Source organism: Cuculus canorus, chromosome 1, assembly GCF_017976375.1.
Source record: "Cuculus canorus isolate bCucCan1 chromosome 1, bCucCan1.pri, whole genome shotgun sequence".
Classification (NCBI taxonomy): domain Eukaryota; kingdom Metazoa; phylum Chordata; class Aves; order Cuculiformes; family Cuculidae; genus Cuculus; species Cuculus canorus.
The window spans coordinates 137,585,236-137,606,145 of NC_071401.1; the positions used below are offsets into that span (position 1 = coordinate 137,585,236).

The 20,910-nt window shown below is 40.2% G+C and overlaps 1 protein-coding gene across 9 annotated transcripts in view; it reads right to left on the reverse strand.

Moving 5' to 3' along the window:
- The window catches only part of SOX5 (SRY-box transcription factor 5), a 651,718-nt gene that overhangs the window by 354,301 nt on the left and 276,507 nt on the right, over window positions 1-20,910 (reverse strand). The window contains exon 4 of one of the 9 annotated variants that reach the window (XM_054078746.1): window positions 7,474-7,538. The exons of 7 other annotated variants lie outside the window; for them this stretch is intronic. Coding sequence is in view for 1 of the 2 variants with exons in the window: in XM_054078710.1 (XP_053934685.1) it covers window positions 7,474-7,478 (5 nt within the window). In the remaining variant the exon portion in view is untranslated. Of the gene's footprint in view, window positions 1-7,473; window positions 7,539-20,910 lie in introns of those variants that run through there. One more of the 9 variants, XM_054078710.1, reaches the window with a different exon arrangement.

Sequence of the window (20,910 nt, forward strand, 5' to 3'; positions counted from 1 at the left end):
TCACAGTGTGAGACTTTACCTATTTTTTGTCATTTCCCTCAGCTGTGTCATGCAACAACCCCTACTTGAAAGTATGTTCCCACTAAACAAACAATCTGGATAATTGCTGTAGAAGTAATGATATCTGCATACATGATATTTCAATTATACCTTATTCATGCAGAAAAAAAAAAAAGGCTATGACCCTCCTATGCCTTTTGAACGGGCCTGTACATTGAAATGCAAAAAAAACTAAGTTCTAAAACCAGAACAAAGGCAAAATTGATTCTTTAGAAGGAGTTATTCTCTTAAAATACACACGTATCTACTTGCCAAATGATTTCTCAGAGAAGATGATAGGCTGGAGTAATGCAGGGAGGGAGGAACAAAAGGGATTTTAATCATGGTTCAGATTAAAGAGTTGTGTAACAATTGCTCTCCCTCCAGGCATATATACTGTATGCGCTCACTGTAAATGATCAGCATTTAAAGAAACAAAGTGCACCATGAAGCATTTAACATAAAGACAGCTGCATATACATTAACACTTTATTAATCAAAAGACACTGGGTATCGTTCTCAGTTGTGATCCCAGAAAACATCATGTATACATGCAGGACAGACAGTCAAAGCCAGGGAAGAATGTAGCTTCTCCCCTACCCCAATTTTAAGTACATAAAACACACCAAAACAATTTAAAAAAAAAGTGGGGAGAGGGGCAAGCAGGAGAGAACAAGATCTTTTCTAATCTGAGGGCCTCTTTTTGGGCAAAAAATATTGCTTCATCTCCGCATACTTTTGTTTTCTCCCCAGCAAGCAGGGAGTAGAGCAAAGCTGTTGCACTCCAAGCAATATTTTTCTATAAAATTTTACACTTTGAAAAAAAAGGCTAATTTTACTGGTAATGAATACCAGTAATAACTTAATGAGTCACCATAGTACACACTTTAAGGAGGAGCTGGTGCTAATGCGTGAATAATTATTGACACAATTAAGTGCCCAACACTGGGCCTGTTAAACTGCTTCTGGCATGTGAGGGCTCCTTAATGACTCTGCTGTATGGTACAATGACCCTAAAAGGTTTTAAAATGCAGAGTTCCCCTTTGCTACTGCAAGGGATCCTTGGATCTCAAATCCATTCCCTGCTAGATAACATTGAATTGCTGAGGATTTATGTCCCATGTGGGGTTTCACCCTGTTGCTGGGTTGAATAATAAGCTATTTACTGATTCAGTAAACAGTAAGCTCACCTTTTGACCTGCCTTGGTACAGACTGTCTGGTCTGTAACCCTGCCAGGGGCTTCCGCTTGCCTAATGGTTGCTCTGTGAGCTGAGGCTGCTGCTGGAAACCAGGCTGCTTCTTTCCCACTGGTGGCTCCAAAGCGCAGGACCCCAGCACTACACCAGCCATTGAATCCTCAATTTAGTGGCCAGAGTGGGGGGCAAAATTAATCCCCAGCTGACCTACAAAAACTTGCTTGAAGTTGAAAGAGAGTATCGGCACCAAAAAGTCACCAAGTGAAACATCTCCAAGCTGTTGTGGCATGCTGTACATCTAACAGACCCCACCACATGGGCACACGCATCCAGAGACACCCAAGCCCCATTGGCACGCACGCAGCTTCCCTCTCTATTTTGCAATGCATGTGAATGTACAGATGTCCAAATTAAACACAAACCAAATCTCAGGCCCCTCCACACATACCACACCTATCTCCGACAACTCCTGTAGTATTGCTGGAGATATTTGCAGGTTCCCAGCAGAGATACTTGCAAGGCAACATTATCATCAAGAAAGCCATAAAAAAGTCACCTCTGGCAAATAACTCTCAACTATGTTTCACAAGAAGGGTGTTCGCGTCTCTGAATGGATGGGGCTGTTTCTTTAAGTCGAAATGCCCTGCCAAGACGCCTCATCAGTTAGCTTGAGCAACACATGCACGCACACAAAAAATGACCTTTTTCTTCCTGTGATCCTGAACTCCCTCTGATCTTCCCCAAGCTATTCTAGCCTGTGCGTAGGTCCATTAGATAGGACAGATAGACAGATAGGCAAGCAGACAGACGGATCATAATATTTTACATTAAAATCTGTATAACTTGAGTACTGCATCTACGGTTTTATCACCAAGGGAGCCCCTCAGTCTGGGGTTAGTAAGAGTGTGTCTAAGCATGTAAAGCCATGGTCACATGCTGGCTGCAACTATAGTGTCTAAGAGACATGTGAAAGGAGAAAAGAGAGAACCTCCAGCACAGCACAACATTGCACTCCTGTTCCTGCCAACACGAAGGCACCATTAATGGGAGAGGTGGCAGCAAGAACAATTATAAGGAAGTGGACAATTAAGCAAGTTATAATCAAATTCTGCATGCAGCTACACAGTGAAAGATAGGATGGCAAACAGCTGGCTAGTCACCAACAGTGCATAAGTCTCCTGTGCTCCACAGCTGCTGCAACGGACGGTGGTGGAACACAATGTCACAAGGAGGAACGACAGACAGAGAGGCTGGACAGACAATGATTGCAACGGGCAGTCAGCAAAATCTCCCTACTCATGCCCCAGCTTTTCTTTCTGACCTTAGCAAAGCATTCAATTGCTCTGCATCTTCGCATCTGCAAAATGCAAATAAAGATGCTACCATCTTTGTAGGATGCTGTAGGTACATATTCACTTTAAAACAATGTGTTGTACTGTACGTAACAAACAAGAACAGGAAAACTTGATTGGCCTGAAAAGCACATATCATGAATTAGAAACTACTGAATGTACAGTCTAATGTTCTCTCACAAGAGAAGGCATGGAACAGAGATATATCTTCAAAAAGCTAAAAGTCTTCAGTCATTTCCATTTATCAGATAATTGGAGATATAAATCCCACTCCTTGTTCCTGACATAGGAACAAGGCCATAGACCAACATCAAGCATTCTAGGACCTGGAGCATAGCTACCAGGTAACTATGTCCCATGTGATGATACATTGCCATTGATGCCCTTCCCTCAGACTTCCCAACATGCAATGCTCTATCTGAAACAAAAGAAATAAGTATAAGTTGGGAAGAAGATTTGCAGCATGCATGATGAACTTCTGAAACTGTGCTTTGCAACAGCTCAGCAGTTTGTGTACCCATCCTGAGCATCCCCCCTCACTGATCTTTCAAGCTGTGCATCAGGCAGGTACTGGCGACTCCCTGTGACTACCCCTACGGGCAGCAACTGGGAAAGAGACCCCTATTCCCTTCCACTTAGGAGCCAGGCACCTATAAGTCTGGGTTTTACAGAAACTGAATTCCTTTCAAGGTTTTAGTGTGTTTTTAGTTACCCTTATAAAGGCAGTGAGTCAGAGATAAATCTAAGCACCTTCAGGACATAGTCAGGAGACAGATGGCCACAAATAATCTTCTCACCAAGAAAGGTCCTACAGTGCAATTGACAGTGACAGTACAATACACCTTCGAAACAATTTCTGCTTGTCCAAAAAAAACACGAACCAAAATAAAAATGCTGCATGAGCTATTTGAGGAAAAAAGTTGGGTTTTTTTTTTTGGTTCAAAGGCACAAAGATGATGCATGGCAAAGCAGTAGTGGGCTTTGACACTTGGAAATCAATGAGCTGCTAGTGGGAGTTCCACTCATAGCTATAACATGCCAGCTTAATGGTACCGGACCCTTCATAAATGGCTCTTGACCTCTTGTCCTAACTCACAGCAGAAGACAGCTGCTCTAACAAGAGCAGTTTTGCAAAGTCAGCTTGGGAGGGGCTGTGTGGTTTCATCAGAGCAGGATTTATCCACAGCCCCACTGAGCTGTCGTGTAGCTAGTACTGTGGAGACCCAGCCTTAGGTAATATCCAGGCTGCCCTTCCTTTTCTGTTACAAATAAAACGTGGAACAAAATATTGCCACATCCCATGACTATATTGACACGATAGGGACTTCAACCTCAATTTTGCTTTGTGTTTTTCAAATGGCTTTATTTATCTATAGGTAGAGCACATGTACTTTATCAATATGCTTAGGGCCTGATCCAGGGGCCAGCCATGTCGGTGGAGTCAATGAATGTATTGGGCATTGGGTTGCCTGAGGATGGGTCCCTCCTGATGGGCTGGCCTGTGGCTCAGCTGCAACAGGAGCAAGAGAACCCTGAGTCACTTGCAGAATTAGTCCCCCTAAAAGAAGAAAGAGGCGATGAATTTTTTATGACTTGCAGCACTAAATGTATGTTTAGAAGTCATCTGGTGTGAAAACTGCAGGGAAAAGGAATCAAACTTTAGGCTGTTGGTCATAGGTTTTTATAATGTGGAGCAGAAAAAAACAGACATTGTGTTTGCATTCTATTTCTAGGCCTTTTAAGCTGTAGCAGCATGAGTGGTATTTGCATCAGGAGTTACCATATATCATTGCAAGCAACATATGCATAGATGGAAAAAAGATGACGGCAGCAGCAGGTTCAGTGAAATCTCAGGATCTCTCTGTGATAGGGACCTGCTAAAGGTTTGGTTTTATTTAGCGTAGCTTAAAATGTCATTGGCATATGTGTTTCTCAATTAACACCAATTTAATACACTCCAGAAGTGTTCTATTCTGAGAGCAAGCTTCAGAGTTTACAAAGGATCTAACCTGACATTTCAGTACAGGATATCCAGTCCCATTTACAATCAGGAAAGCACATTCGGAAGGCTATATTTTTTTACTTTGACATTGTGCAATGTTACCTCTATCGATAAATACAAAAGTCAGAAAATCCTAGCAAATGGTGCTGTAGTATGGAAATCATGAATCACTCCAACCTCTGTGAGCCACTTATATCTTAGATGAAATGGTGTCTCACAGGAAATGAAGAGATTCAGCAAGTGGATGGTTGATTTTCCTTCTCAGTGCCTCACTGATGCTGTATGTTTTGCTAAACAACTTTTCAATTGACAAACTGCAACTAACCAATAAAACAAGTTATAAATATATTTTTTTAAAAAACAACAATCCACACACACAATGAGAAGTAGCCAATAATCCTGAAAACCACGGTCTTTCCATCAAAAATCTGAAAAGAGAAAGATTTACTGGTGATGGTTTTGTAAATGATAAATACAGATGTCCAAAAGGATCCCAGAAACTAACTACTGAAAAGATAAAGGATAATTTATTGACCAAAAGGATGAATAAAGAATAGGCAAGTATCATTTCACATGAACTTTACACAGACTATATGAATATCTGCAATCTATTTAGAAAGAGCACATGACATTATTAATATTGATTTTGGAATATACAATTCATTAGATGTAATGGGCAAAATTCAGCCCTGATGAAACTACTAACTTCAGAGAAACTGTACAAGACAGAAATATCTTTCTTCAGATCTAGTGAAGCGTTTATTCTGAAATCAATAACAAAACAGCATACATTCAAAAAAAAGAACCAACATTTAAAAAAAAAAAGGTTGAAAACAAGCATTTCAAAGTTTGGAAATACTTGTATTCAACTTGCTTATTAACTCTGTCTGTTGTGTGTCCATCCTCTGCACCAAAGAAGGGAATCTAGCCCAGGTTCTTGTAGTTTAGAAGTGTATCACAGGGCATCCACACAAGAGGGCAGAAGTGTGATTGAAGGGACAAAATGAATTTGGCTTTAACTGTCAGTGTTTGGCTTTGCAGTTTGCTTTAAACGTTGTTTTTGCATGAACTTCCCTCCTTTTCTAAAGGAAAAAAAAAGATAAAACCAAAATGTATTACATACAACCACTAAAGCTTTCCAAATCATACCTCCCTGGCAAGGTTTATCCTCTGCCCCTCTGCACAGAACTATACCATATGAGCTTCAGGGTATGAGCTGGAGTCTGAAGAAAATAATGTACGATCTCATCTGTAGCCAGGAGACTTCACCACTTTTTCTATTTCCCAGCTATTGCTGGGGAAACTCCAGCCAATGCCAGCTCAGGCACCGAGAGGAAGGGGAATTTGGATGTCTGTGGAGGAGGTTAGGAGAGCACATATTCCCTGTCCTGCTAGAGCTGCTCTGCCAGGCCTAAGGGTGCCTAGCTTGGTATGTGCTGCAGGAGCAGAGGTAGTTTCATACAAGCTGAGCTTGTATATAAGCTTGTATATGAGCTTGTAAATAATTTGGAAGAATCTTTCTTTGTAACAACATTCTCACCTACACACTGTCTAGAGCGTGTGTGTTTGTATATACCACTGTATATAAACACATCCTTGAATATACACAGTTAGATAGACTTCATCCTGAGCATGACTTGCCAGGAAACCTGGAAAATTCTGATAAATAATGAGTTAATATTCTAACAGATATGTGCATTCAAAATGAGAATTTAATAATGAATTTGATCAGGAATGCATGCTGACTACTGCTATAGGGAACACTGAAATTCAAAATCATTATACAAGATCTTCCTTCTTCTTAAAATCAGGGGAAATCTTGTGCTTCAGATTCTTCAGTTCTTGGCTCCAGCACAAGCCAAGAGTTTTTCATATTGTTTTGGTCCTTTGAAAGCTGAACTCAAAAGACAAAACTCACTCATCAGGCACCCAAGAGGGTATTTATACCACCTAACTTCAAGCACCTAACTGTTCATAGAGTTAACAGAGGTTCCTAGCACAGCTGTTCTGATGCTGCATTTAGATGAGTGAGCCTGCCTGCCTCTATTGACTGTACAGGTGGTTTTGGTTCCTAATTTAGGTACCTAATTTAGATGAAATTACGTGGTGTGATAATTTTGTCCTCAAAGCCTAATGAAGCACACATATATGCATGCTAGTCAGCCACAAGCTCACTCAATCCCAAATGGGTAGGGTCTGAGTTAAATTCAGGTTTTAGCTAAAAATGGGCCTAAGTAAGTCGAGCTCTAGATGCCCTCAAGCTCTAAGAATCAATGATCCTATTCTAGAGGCAAATTTCTCTGACCTTCCTATAACTGGAAATTTGGATTATTCTTTTACTAAAAGAATTTATAAATCCATTGTCTGAAAGTTCTTTATTTGGTTTACTCCAATAATATGGTAATGCTAACATCCCCATTTTTGAGCATTCAGTTATCATTACTGAACTGTTTTTACATTATACATTGTAAGTGGCCGAGAATATCAGAATATATCAGAAAAATATTGGATATCAGAAAAAAATTCTTTACAGTAAGAGTCATTGGGTACTGGAACAGGCTGCCCAAGGAGGTGGTCGAGTCGCCTTCCCTGGAGGTGTTTAAGGAACGGGTGGATGAAGTGCTTAGGGACATAGTTTAGGGAGTGTTAGGAATGGTTGGACTCGATGATCCAATGGGTCCTTTCCAACCTTGTGATTCTGTGATTCTGAGAAAATTACAAAAGTACAAATACTATGCCTGGCATTTGCATACTACTTCCCATTAAAGCATTACCTCCCTTTCTTCTGTCCTCCCTGCTCACAACACACAGTGGTGACAAATGAGCAGGCAACTATGTCCTGTTAAAGCTGTGAAGAAAATCCTACCATCTTGATGCACTTACCACATTGAACCAGGCAAAGAGCATGCCTCAGTGCAAGTTCTCCATCTGTGCTGGATGTACAGCACCTGAAAGGGTTAAGAGAGTGAGAGCTTTCAGAAATACCTAGAAACAAGTATACCTGCAGGGTGTGCTCAGTTTGTTTTGAAGATGTGTTGTTCTAACACAGTGGTTCACTGGTTGAATATATTGCTATTTGATATCCTGCTAGACAACTCTGTGGCTGGAGTTTTGTGTCAGATCAGTTAAGCTTTATGTCAGAATGTTCACTTCTGCAATGATCAAACCCTGGGCTTGTCTGCACAGGCAAGCCTACAGGACAGGCTGTGGTTGGACTGTACTGCGCAAGCCCTGCTGCATTCTCCCTTCCTGGGATGCCCAGGCAAGGGACAACTCCCTCCACACACCTGGGAGGATGCTCACCATCTCCACAGAGGAGAATGGAGCACGGAGACTTGTCGGCTACATGTTCACCCACTACTTCTCCTTATTTCTAGCCTCTGTTAGTCCCACTCCAAACAGCCTCTGCCCTTTCTGTCCTTCCATGATGCCTTCTGGGGGCTTTAATTTTTTATTATCTTTTTTCAATCAGAAGATAGATGTTATATGCTTTCCTCCAGTCAATGCCTAACCTCTTTCTCAGAAGACAGACAAGGAGCTCCATCCTGCCATGTCCTCTGCACCCATGTGACTTGAGTGCTGAAAATGGATAAATTTTCCTGGAGTCCTTCACAAATCTCCCCCTTTTGAACTGAATTCATCCAAACATGTTTTGTGATAGAAAGTCTTGCCTCTCCAGTACGTTGTCAAGACTAATTTTGATTCCTCAGCACATATAACTGTGGTGCTCAAATATTATCTTTGTCCATAATAAAACTGACTGCTCTTTGCTTCCTGCCTCTTCACCGCGAAGGACTTTTCTTCATATTCTAAAGTAACCACATTTTCCTAACAGCCTCCTGTGAGGGACTTCATACAAAGCCTTTCAGCACTTAAATAAATCATATACCCAGTTGTTCCCTGACCACTATTTTGCAAGCTCTTCTGAAGGCGGAGGAAAATCTAATTAGTTAATCTTTGCACAGTACTTTGAAGATGAAAAGTGCTATGTCTGTTTAAACATTCTTACACCACCTGGTGCATTGCTTTCGGTTCGGTCTCCCAAATTGATCAGGATCCAACCCTGGCCCCCATGGGAGCCATCCCAAAGAGCCTCGGCTGCCACCTGCGGTTTCTGCCTTGTTGGGATGCTCCTCAGATGACATCACTTTCCACACACACACATCAGTATCCTCCCAGAAGGGAAATAAAGTAACCCTCCAAATCCGAACTCAGTAGTTTGGCTGTGTACGACAGACCTTTTACTATAAATAAACACATGCTCAAAAACTCTCACTGTTTTGGGGACTGATCCTGAACCCTTTACCTTTACACTCATTAATGTTCAGTTGTATCAGCAGTGCTAGATGAAGAACTGGCTGTTGGGATAAAGGTGTCACAGTACAAAACCTACATGATTCTGAAATTCTCAGTGCTATGCAAACAATCATGAGAGTTACTAAAACACAAGAAAAGTAGCAACAACAACTAATCAGAGCATCTCCTCAGGTCTGGAAGCAAGTTTGGTGAAGAAAGAAGTCAGTCAGAGTAAGATCAGCTCTCTAATTTGCAACACAAAGGATCAATTAAATAAATGAATCAAAAGACAATTAATATCGTGCACAGTAGCAGGGAATTCAGATCCCCATTGTGCCACACATGCAATGGTTTTAAAAGCTGGCTAGACCCCACGTCATGTGGTTTTTATTGCCAAGGAGCTGGTATTATTTCTCTTTCATCCGATGCTTTTCATATTTGTTTTCTGTTTTTAAGCAAGGGTTGTGGTTGTTTCTAACCCATATGTCTCTAGTTGTGAGCCGCGTGGTTTGCCCCCTCTGTCTCTCATCATTGCTTTTGGCCCAGTTTCTTGACAGGAAATGTGAGATTTATTTTATCTGGCCTGAACTACATTGTTCCTTCCTGACTACTGGTGTTACTTCACTCCAAATAACAGGGCTTTGCGCTTACTGCCTGCACAAGGTTGAAGCCTGAGGGGAACAGGCATATTTAAAAGACATGCTGGGAGGAGGGGATAAGGCTTCAGGGCAAGAAAAGAGCATAAAAGGCAGAGAGGAGGAGAAATGGTAAGAAATTAAGATGTGATATAAAATGTTTTGGTTTGCAGAAGATCTCCAGTTTTCCTTCAGCCAGCACTAAGTTGAACTGCTGCTGTGGAATAACTTGGATACGGATTTAAGCCAAGCTAGTAAAACTAATGTTAACAATTGAAGTAGGACGTTGCCAGGTAATTTAGAAAATAAATTCAAAGAGAAAAACAGTTACCAATATTGATAAAAGAACTTCTAAATGTTGCTGAAGATTTTCGGCCTTTCTCTGGGGGCTCAGCAGAACAAGCAGTACAGAAACATGAAATAAATCTATGGTTAAGAGGAAAGCAAGCTGAACACAAACAAATACATAAATGCTGAAAACCAAACATCATTTTTTAGATTAATTACATTTGAGTTCCTCTCGTGCTTGTAGAAGGATTTGTAAATCTTTGCCTGGTGTCTTTAAGTACCTAGTAAATTAACTTATAAAAAGTGGCAAGATCTGTGCTGGGCATTGCAGCCCTGATGAAATCCACGGCACTCAAGCCACCCAAGAACAGAACGAACTTGCAGATGCCAAACTGCTTTTTGACGCATCAAAGGGCTAAAAAAGCTCCTATCTCTCCCTATATACCTGACCTAAAATGAATCTAAAGCAACAGAGCTAATTCTCCAGCCAGCAGAGGCACATATCTTGCCAGAAACCCAGCCCGCACTGCATTTACTTTGAGTGGGGAATGTAGCTTCGGCCTGTCCACTTACTTGCATTTATCCTTCAAACTGGACTGAAGTAAGCCGTTCACAGCTCCAGATAAGCAAAAGGGTAATGCGCTCTTTTGCCTAAAACACACCCAAATTATAGAATAAGTAACTTCTTCAGACTGAATATCTTAGGTTAATCTTGTATTTTGTTTTGTAAGACACTTCTGACAAAGCTATCCCCCACAGTGGTTTTTTTCCCATGATGGTTCAGGAGGAACTCAAATGCCTGCTGAAAGCCTGCAGTCACAAATTGGCTGCCAACCACCAAGACTATGGAGGCTCAAATATCCGTGGATAACTCTGCAAGTTCTGATGCTTTTGTGACTTTTTTTGTATATCAGCCAAACCAAATTATTCAGGATGGGGCTGGGGACCTGGAAGGAGAAGGGAAAGATGGTTCTTCAAACTGCCTGAATGGGCATTAACAGTAACACAAGTCAATAACAAAAAGCAGTCCACACTCCCTCGTGGAAGTCTTTTGCTACTTCAAACACTAAGACACATTACTGGGTTGTTTCTACATCCCTGCACCAAGCCCTAGCTAGTTCTGTGTGGTAGAGAAAGCCAGTGCTCTGACCTGTGGTGTTCTGATCTGCACAGATGAGATGCTGAACTACATCTCAGACCTCTGCTTCCCAAGCACCACATCACTCTCCCACACACAGCCAGCCAGCATCCTTGCACCTAAGGGAAAATGCTTTCCTGTACCAGATGGAAGTTGGTGTCTGGGGATGTAGTTCCCTGGCCCAGAAACACAAGGATTGTGCACACATGGATTCAAATATCTAATATACTTGGTCACAGCTCAGAGAAAGGTCTGAAAAATACTGTGACTGGTGCAAGGAAGGGCACGGGACCAGGTAGCTGCAAGCAGGGAGGAGCAGGACCTCACCTTTCAGCAGTAGGAGGTTATTACATTGGCTCAGCTGAACACTGAATTGTACCATTACATGACAAAGTAAATAGATAAGAATTCTCCTTTGCATTTTAGGGTGCAAATTTCTAGCTGAGATGTTGAGGCATCATTTTACCACAGCACGACACCAGCAACAGTCTGACTTCCTACTGCATGTTGAAGCTCCTCTCTTTTCCATGCCATTATTACCCCAGAATGCTTATCCTTATGAAACAGAGTCTCTTGGTGTCCTTGGCTTAAGAACACGTGATCAAGCCTTATGGTCCAGTTCTGTTTCATTTTTGCTGAGGTATGAAGAACCATAGAATCATAGAATAGTTTGGGTTGGAAGGGACCTTAAAGATCATCCAGTTCCAACCCCACTGCCATGGGCAGGGACACGTCCCACTAGATCAGGCTGCCCAAGGCCTCATCCAACCTGACTAAAGAGCTTATCAGATGATGAATGGCCATATAGTAAAAAAATAGATTAAAAATGTAATTAAGGTTGGCAAGAGCTTTTCAGTGGAGTGGTGAGGCAAATATGCCCCATGCCATCTTCCGGAAGCTCACCCCCTATGCTCCTAGAGCGGGAGGCTAAAACCTGTGAGTCGCCTTCAGCGGTGCTTTGTACCCTTCAGAGTCTACTTACTTCATTGCAATTAGGTTTAAGTGGTGTTTAGCATTCCACGATTGCCCTACTTTATGGTCCCTTCATTTTCGTAGCTTAAAAAATAGCGATGTTGCAACACTGTAGTGTTTCTGTTGTGATTGTCATGATGGAAGCACAGCCAATGCAATTTGCCCATGTTTTACTAACCGCCATCTGGCAGGGATATGGTGACATGCTAATCTTCACAGGACTTTTGTTTTTCAACTATCTGCTGGACAACTAAGGAGATCACCAGGCTGCTGGGATGAGTGCCAGATGGGAGGCAGGTATGTTTATGAGTTTAAGATTCTTATTTTCTTTCAGTGCTTTCACATGCTGTTCGTGGAGTGGCAGGAAAAGTGAAAAGGGGGGGAGGGGATGAGTCAGTGACTAGACTACAACTGTTCAAAATTACTTTGAAGTTCTGCAAAATGTGGTTCTTATCTTCTTATCTGGTGTTTGCTCACTTGGCCTTGAGGTCTGGATGGGTTTTTTGGGAGTTCTTCTTTCCAGTGCTTTGTCCAGTGCCCCTGCACTGATGGGCAAACAGTGTTGAATATGCAAACACTACTCGATAAAATGGCCAGTCTCCTCTCTGCCTCGTTCTTGCAGTTCTGGTGAGCTCTATGGTTATGGAAGGTCATATGCTGCCTCACCAGTAATTACAGGCAGCTGACATGGTGTTAGCACAGTGGCTAAATCTTGCACAGAAATCTTAGGCAGAGTTACAGCAGCTTTGGATCAAGAATGAGAGAAGGGTCTCTGCTCATCGACCTGGACTTCAAGGTTCTAAAATATCAAAAATTGTTGTGACGAGATGGAAATTGCGTCTTCCAGATTATAAATGCCTAAAGAACCCAAAGGATAATCAAAACTACATAACTACATATATAACTATATAACTATTTGAAGTTTACTAAAAAATCACACAAGAAAAAGCAGCAACTTCTTAACGGTGAAAGGACAACTGAGGACAGATGATGAAGCAGTCAGTAGATCACAGCTCCTCAAGTAAGCCAGATGGCAAGTTAACTGTCTACATTGTGCTCAGGGCTCAGCTACGTGGTACCTCTTAAGCTCCCTTCATAGCTCCTGTGTCTCTGGGTCTCGTTAGGAGGGCTCACCTTCTCACAGTGGGGCCAAATAATAGAGTCTAGTTTTAGCCACTGTAATGACTAACATTCGTAATGACTAACAAAGAGCTACAGCTGAAAACACAAGCTGCTATAGCTCAAACTAAACAGTCATGGCTCACCAGCTATGGCTGAAAGATTCATGTTCAGCTCAAATGTAGAGGAGTATCTATGGCACACTCTCACCAACATGTTACATTAACAGAGCTAAGTGCAATAAATCCTCATTACAGTAGGCTTCTCATAACAAAGATTTCTGATGAGGGGGATGGTTTGGAAGAACCCTGTATTGCATCAATTACGCAAAACAAACAACTCCTCACAAATTTCCCCCCAAAACAAAAACCAGAGCGCAAACAAACAAATGAAAAATCCCTTACCTGTCATGCTCAGGCTGGAAATGAACTCATGGTTATACTAGAGCGTGAAGTATACAACACGTACGCATACCTTCCCTTTCTTCCCTCACAATAGGTAAGGCAATTACTATGAAAATTATTTGCTTGATTATTAATTAAATATCTATAAATTCACACACTCCAGACAGTCTCTCTCTCAATAGGTCTTGGCATAAGGGAGCACACAGAATTTTGGCAACGAGCTGAGAGTGGAATAGGCGGCACAACCTAGGCATGCCCAAGCCTTCTTGACACAGGAACAGCTTCTCTTCCCTATGCCAGTGGTTCAGTCTGTGCCAGCTCCAATGCACACCCCCTTCCAGGAATGGCTCTCATCCATGCTGGCAAACAAAATGATAGAGAAGAAAATATGAAATTACTCTTCAAAATGTAAGTGGAAGGATGAGCATGGCGCCAAGTGAGAAGTATCCAAATGTGAGATCCCACACTGCTACATGTCAGTTGGAAAGATGACACACAGACAGAAAGTCAAGCAAACAGGTTTGTCCACAAAGGGAGGTAAAGGAGATCATTTGCATTTTGGATAATAAAATATTTAAAGCAGCACTGCACAAATTACAAATAAAAACACTAACTGCAGTCACCAGGAATGCAAGCACCCTATGTGGAAGCTGGCCAGCAGACCCCTTCATTAAATACAATATGATCAGAAGGAAATAGAAAAGTGGCTACAGACCTCTGAAGACCAGAAGGTAATGCAAGCCAATTGGTTATTCAGTTCTAATTAAGGGATCCAATAGTTGTTTTGGACTACTCACAGAAGACTAAAACTAGAGTTCAGGGTGAAGTAAAGTCTACTTTCTTTACCAATCTGTGACTGATTATAAGGGAGCAGCAAGTTCCAGATGGGTGGGAGTGCTTACAAAAAACCTGTGTTTTCCCAGAACTTACAATCTATGCTTTTAGTTTCCATGTATTGTAATGTTGCCACTTAATGTGACAAGCACAGCAGAACAAAGAAACGCGAAAACAACTTCACACCAAAATTTGAGGACTGAACAGGATATGCTTTCCCACTCAAAAAAAGAGGTAGTTCAGGCTTCTAATTTTAGCATCTTAGTCAAGACTGTACCTGATTTAGACTGTTCCCTGGGCCAGCCCTCAACTAACCCTAAGAAGCTGTTTAATTCTGTTGTGTAAAATATACATGCTTTTGGGGGCAGACGTCATGCATGCTTCTGTGCTATAGAAAAACCACCATGCAGATAATTCACTCTAGCTGTTATTTATTTGCAACTATCTGCTTTCAAGAGTTGCTATCATTTTTAAATGAACATTTGTTTTGCTTTTTAAATTCATCTTATTTATGTCCACATAACCACCCGGATTTATTATTGCTGGTGTGTAAATCACATGGAAGCATGAAAATCCCAACAGTTTGCGAAAAATGTAGTCCTTTTTGTATTATAATTGCAACTTCAAGAAACTGTTCATTTTTATATTCAGAAAAGGCAACATACTTTAGCACTGTGATTCCCGTTCTGTGCCTTTGCCCACCCTGTACCTAATCCCCACTGTCTTGGCACAGCAGTGGAAAAGCAGCAGGACCATGAGTAATGGTAAAAGCCTGGAACTTAGCAGCCTTAATTGATTCATATTCTGTGAAAAGAAAAAGAAAAGGTCTATGTTTGTATCCTTGCAGAGCTTCTAAGTAAACTCTGTTAGACTGACTATGTGCATTAGCCTCACCACTTTTTTGTGGCTCAGCAGAGCTAGGTAAGATAACCTAACACAACTTTCATCAACGAGGATCTCCCCAGGCAGCTGCTGTAAAAGGGTTAATGACTGATGTTTCCATTAAATCTGACCTACCTCTTAGTTTTGCAGTAGCCTGATATAATCCTTGGTTTGCACCTATTATTTGCATTGACAAATGGAGTTACTCCATAGCAAGTAATGCACAACCCTCACTCTAACAAAAGGTCAATTCATTTTAAATGGACGCACACAGAATTATTTCTGCTTACACTTAAAACAAACAAACCAGAGCAAAGCCTGCCTACGCACTGTGCTCCTACTTACCAAGAATTGAAAGCTCTGCATTCAGAACCTAATGGACGCAAAATACATCTGTAGGCATTTCTTCGAACAGAAATCAATACTATCACCTCGCAACTGCCAGCCAGGACGATATTCAGCCTCTCTGAGCTCTCCAATCCAAAATGTCGATCATTGTGGCTCTAAACTTTCAAAGACCAGTTACAGTCTTCTTTGCTGGTAATTCACAGTACAGTATGAAGAGCAGCAACAATAAAAAGCGCTTAAAACCCTTCTAGATGAAGCCATTCTTTTATGTACTTATTTTTAAATCTCAACACTGAATTTGTTTTTCATACAAAAAGATTGAGCACAGACATGTACAAGGATTGATTATAGATATGTATTACTTTGCTCTTTGGACATACTCAAAATCAGAACAGACTGGATAATGGGATAGGAGCTTATAATCCTAACAGAAAAGCACTAGGAATTGAACTAGCACTGCAGAACTCACCTTTATTATAAATATTAGCTGACTCTAACTCTGAAAGTCTCAGCTCAGAGACCAAATATGGGAAGTGGATTTACTTCTAGAAAGTCTTTCACCAGATCAGGATTGTGGCAGCGCTAGCTAGGCAGCACCTTTGTTCAGAAGGCACAGTGGAAAGATCCTGATGCTGAACAATACATCTTTTAATACTCTAGTATTTATTTACTAAATATGTTTTACCACAAGAGTTCAACACTTCCATTAATATCAGAAATAATTTTTAGAGATATAAAATATTAATTGCTCAGAAGCTGAAATTAGCATTCCACGTTTCTTAGGGATGTTCTTAGGAACTTTGTTATGCTTTTTTGACAGAAAAATAGTCTTCACTAAATCAAAATTTCTACAAGTAAATTTTGATTGTGCCAAAATACTCTAATGAAACTAAATATTTTGGGGCAAGGTCAATGCAATTTGAATAACTTTGGTAATTTTAAGCTACCTGCAAATAGCTATACCTGGTAGTATTTATCCTAAGGCATTTTTGCAAGCAATTGAGTCAGTTCTGGAGCAGTTAGCATAAAACTTATGAAGGGCAGGGGAAGTACAGGTGAAAAAGAACAAAATAATGCCTGCCTTTAAAGAAATAAAAATTGGGAGAATTATACACTTCAGTTAATACTCAATTCCGAGAAAACCAGAAAAAAAACCTTTTTGTAAGCACATATGTGGTATCAAGGAGACAAATAATACACATCAGTATCAATCAGTCAAGAAAATATCTTATTAAAGAAACCCCATTTCTTTCTGTTACTTACAATTCTGTGCAATGCACAGAAGTAGTAGTTACTTGGATTATGGTTCAGTTTTTGAAACTGTTGCTACCTTCACATAAATAAACTGTAAGGTATGCAAGACAAATGGTCTGTCTGCAGCTATCATAGGGCAGATAGGAGAACAATACACTATTACAAAGAATATGATGTTAATAGTTCATTTCTAAAATGGAAGAAAGCATAGAATGATGTTCTGCAACTATCTGCCCTAAATATGGTGCTACTCAATATTTTTGCTAACAACTTGGACGATGGAATGAAGAGTGTTCTTATGAAACCTGCACATAGCATCAAACCGACAGAGACTGTGAGTAGGAAGAGAGAATAGGAATTCAAAATGATCTTGAAAATTGAAGGAGCAGCCTGAAAAGGATGCATTCGGGACAAGAAGAAGTAACTATAATTAGGTAGCACAGTTAAGTGCATAAATGCAGGATTGGAAGCAACTGATTAGGGAGCAGTTCTCTGGAAAAAGAATGGGATGTTATAGTCAATTGCAAGTCAACAACATGATGATATCATGAAAAAGGCCAACATCACACTGGGATATGTATCACCATATGATACATGAAAGTATACGAAGAAAAATCTCTCACTCTGTTCATCACTGGTAAGACCTCTGTTGCGAACTATATCGGTGTACTTCTCTTGAAAAGAGATATGGTCTACCTGTAGATGTTTTCTAATTTCCCTACTAAAGTTAATGACTGTATATATGAACATTTTCTTTCTTATCCCTTACTTTAAATTGCTCTTCTCTTTCTGGGTTTATTAATACCAGATAAATCATAACTTCTTGATCTTGCTGGGTTAGAAAAATCAAATCCTTTATTGCTTTTCATTAAACAGACTCTCTCTTCCCCAGGTAATTTTTGTAGCTATTCTTCAACTAGTTCCAGTTTAAATTAATCTTTTTAAACATACACAAATGGAGCTGTACACAATATGCTATGTTCTTTGTACAATGTCTATCTTCACTTTTTTGATGGAAATACCAAATATGATACATCCTGCATTTTGCCTTTTTTCACATTGTCACATTTAATGTTTCAGAGTAAACTTATGATCATTTAAATGTCTAGGTGTCTCCCCCTCACTCTGAGGAAGGGAGATGACAAGGTATAGCAAACACTCTTGTCATGAGTCCTTAACCAAATGACATTGTTTATGCTGTAAAGTTTTATCTGACTCTTAATCCCTTGCTCCTCAAAGTCATCTAAGTTTTCATTATGGCATTCTGATCGTCCTCTAAAAAGATAATGCCTCTCAAATTTGTATTGTTGGTTTCTGTTTAAGACCAACTTTAAGTGCAATTAAAAGTCTTTCATTATTGGACCTTTTATTTAGTTAAATGAATGATGAAAATCATGGTGTAAATCACACTTTGTTCTTGCCTTCTTTTTTTTCTTTTCTTTTTTAAACAGAAGCCAACCATATGAAGATTTGAGTTAATAATTCCATAATCGTTATGTCCGAACCCTCTCACTGCTGAAAGACTGGTAGGTTGTTTATTCCTTTTAACCCCTGTGATAGGTTATATTGATTGAACATTTTCAAAGCTGACACTGCAAGGGAGAAAAAAAAAAGCTGAAAATTGCAGTTCCCAATCAGGCAACAGGTTTTGCCAAAGGTCAGCTCTTACTAGAGTTCACAGTTTTAAAACTTATACTATTTTCTCTCTAAACAACATGCAAGATACTATTCATGATCTGCTATGCCAGTGCTTTTCATAGTGCTATAAAACATACTCTTTTCTACATAATGGACTCCTCACAGGAGAAAAAAAGAAGGAAGGACTAATTTGTATTCAGAGCAGGGAGGGTGCAAATCTCACAAAATACTACATGCTGTTGTCAGCTTTCCATATATACAAAGGCTATAGTAATTATAAAAACAAATAATCAGACTTTAGAGTTGACTTTAGACATAAGAGTTGACTTAATCCTCGCTTAAGTACTGGAGATGTATAACTCTGAAGGCATAAATAAAGCTGGGTTCTGGCATTAAATTGACCTATTTCAGGACTTTAGGAGTAAAAGGTGGTAATTTGGGATTTAACAGTACTGATGCTGTTGCAAGAACATCAGCCAACAAACTTCACAGAGCCTGTGTCATACTTCAAGATTTAATATCCACCTACTAAGACTGATTAATTCCTCTTAGACCCTGAATGGGGAGGGCACTTCAGGACATACTTAAATGTATCTTTGTATAGGAAAGTAATTAAATGTGTACACAAACTAAAAGGGTATTTCTCTGAAATGGGGTCTCAGGTTTCTCAGAGCTAATGCTACTGTAGCCTGTCAAAAACTAGGCTTCTAGTACAAGTCTGGATGATGTGATTGTTGATTCATGAATACCAAACCTTTAAAAACATTGTCAACTGACCAGTTTCTTGATTATTTATTTACATGCACAGACACAGAGAAGTACAGTAACAGACACTTAAAATTTGTGTGTAATATATGAAAAAAAAATCATTCTGAAACTAAGAGTCAAAACATTCCTTGGTTTTAAATAAAAAAGAGAACTCTACACAAAATCATCTCTGGTTGTTATTGTATTTTTCAAATGAAGCGCACAGAGTCAGCAGAACTTGTGTAGTCAAGATTTCCTTGGTAAACATTAAGGTCCCTATTCCATTTGAGACATCATGTCATTACTACTAATGTCTTCTCCCACTGAAAAACTCCATTAGCTTTGGAAAGGATGACTGTTTTAACAGAAAACAAAGTGCTCTGAGAAAGAAACCCTCCTGAAAATGAGAGCATTCTCTCATTGCTGGCAGTGAATACAGACCAGTGTTGTATGCCCGTACCTCTGCAAGCTCCTGTAAAACCCCCAACTCGTTGAAGAGAACTCGGGCAACTATCTTCAGACAAGCTGCACGCATGCCCTCTTTGCCAGGGCTAAAGTCTCAACAACTGTGTATTATGTATGTTATATAAGTTATTCTCACACCTTTGTCCTGCCCCAGATAGGTCAGATAAGTCAGATAAGGAACTGTGCTAAATGTGGTGAATTGAAGGGGTTCTTGGAGACAGAAGCTGCAGGTCAATATATAGTTGCGGAAAAGCAGCTGAATTGGATAGTAAGATATGAGAGGAGCTGCAGAGGATCCCAATACTGTAAATGCAGATGGATTGTGCTGCAGATGTGGCATCAAGGTTATTGAAGTCCTATTTATCAGATTGTGCAAACATACAGCCACGTATAATTGTTTACAGCTCTGTCAGAGATACCTGAGGCTTAGGATCCTGCAAAACATGGAGCAAGAAAGGGTCTTTATTGACTGAACAAGCGGCGACCTGTTACTGAAAGTATTTGTTAGCACTTCCAACGTGATCGTGTGTCTTGAGCCACGATATGAAATAAAGAGCCCTTTCTGCTAAAGAAAATCCTTCTCTATCCCAGAATTCGTAATAACACTTTTTTCTATAGTTAGGATTCATTACATCCGGCTGTTTTTTTCCTTAACTTTTCTGGCTCACTTAGTTGCAAGGCTACATTCAGGGTGCTTTTGGCTCCTAGAGGGAATCGAGTTTTCCGTTATATTTTGAAACAGGAGTCAATGAAAGCTGATTATTTTGGTGATTTTTCATTACTTTGGTACATAGTCCCTTGCTTTGCTTTGCGGACTCAGTCTAGGGGTTATTTTAGGTGTCTCAGTGCTATCAAAGTACAAATTACTGTGCATGCTATTTGCTGACATTACAAGCTGTGATCTGGCATTGAAAGCAACTTAACTGAGCTGAGATAGTGGCATGTACTCTGTGACAGATTAGTGCACTGGCAAAAGGAAAAGCTCTTATTTAGGTAACACAGCAGGCTTTTGTCCATCATATAACATGCTAATTCAGTGACCTGAAACTGATGATTCCTTAGCAGCTAAGAAGAACTGCTAGCAACCTTCTGTCTCTACAGTGCTAACTTTTCCTTTCCAATCCCCTTCATCCTTTTCTCCTATCTCGATTCTTTGCAACATGAAAAGCATGGAAGCAAAAGTTAACATGCTTTAGCAGTCCCCACAGACTGCTTAAATAAACACTGTGATTGCAATTTAGACAATCTGGAGTCCATTCAATATTAAATCCTCATCCCAGGCTACAACTGCCAAACAAAT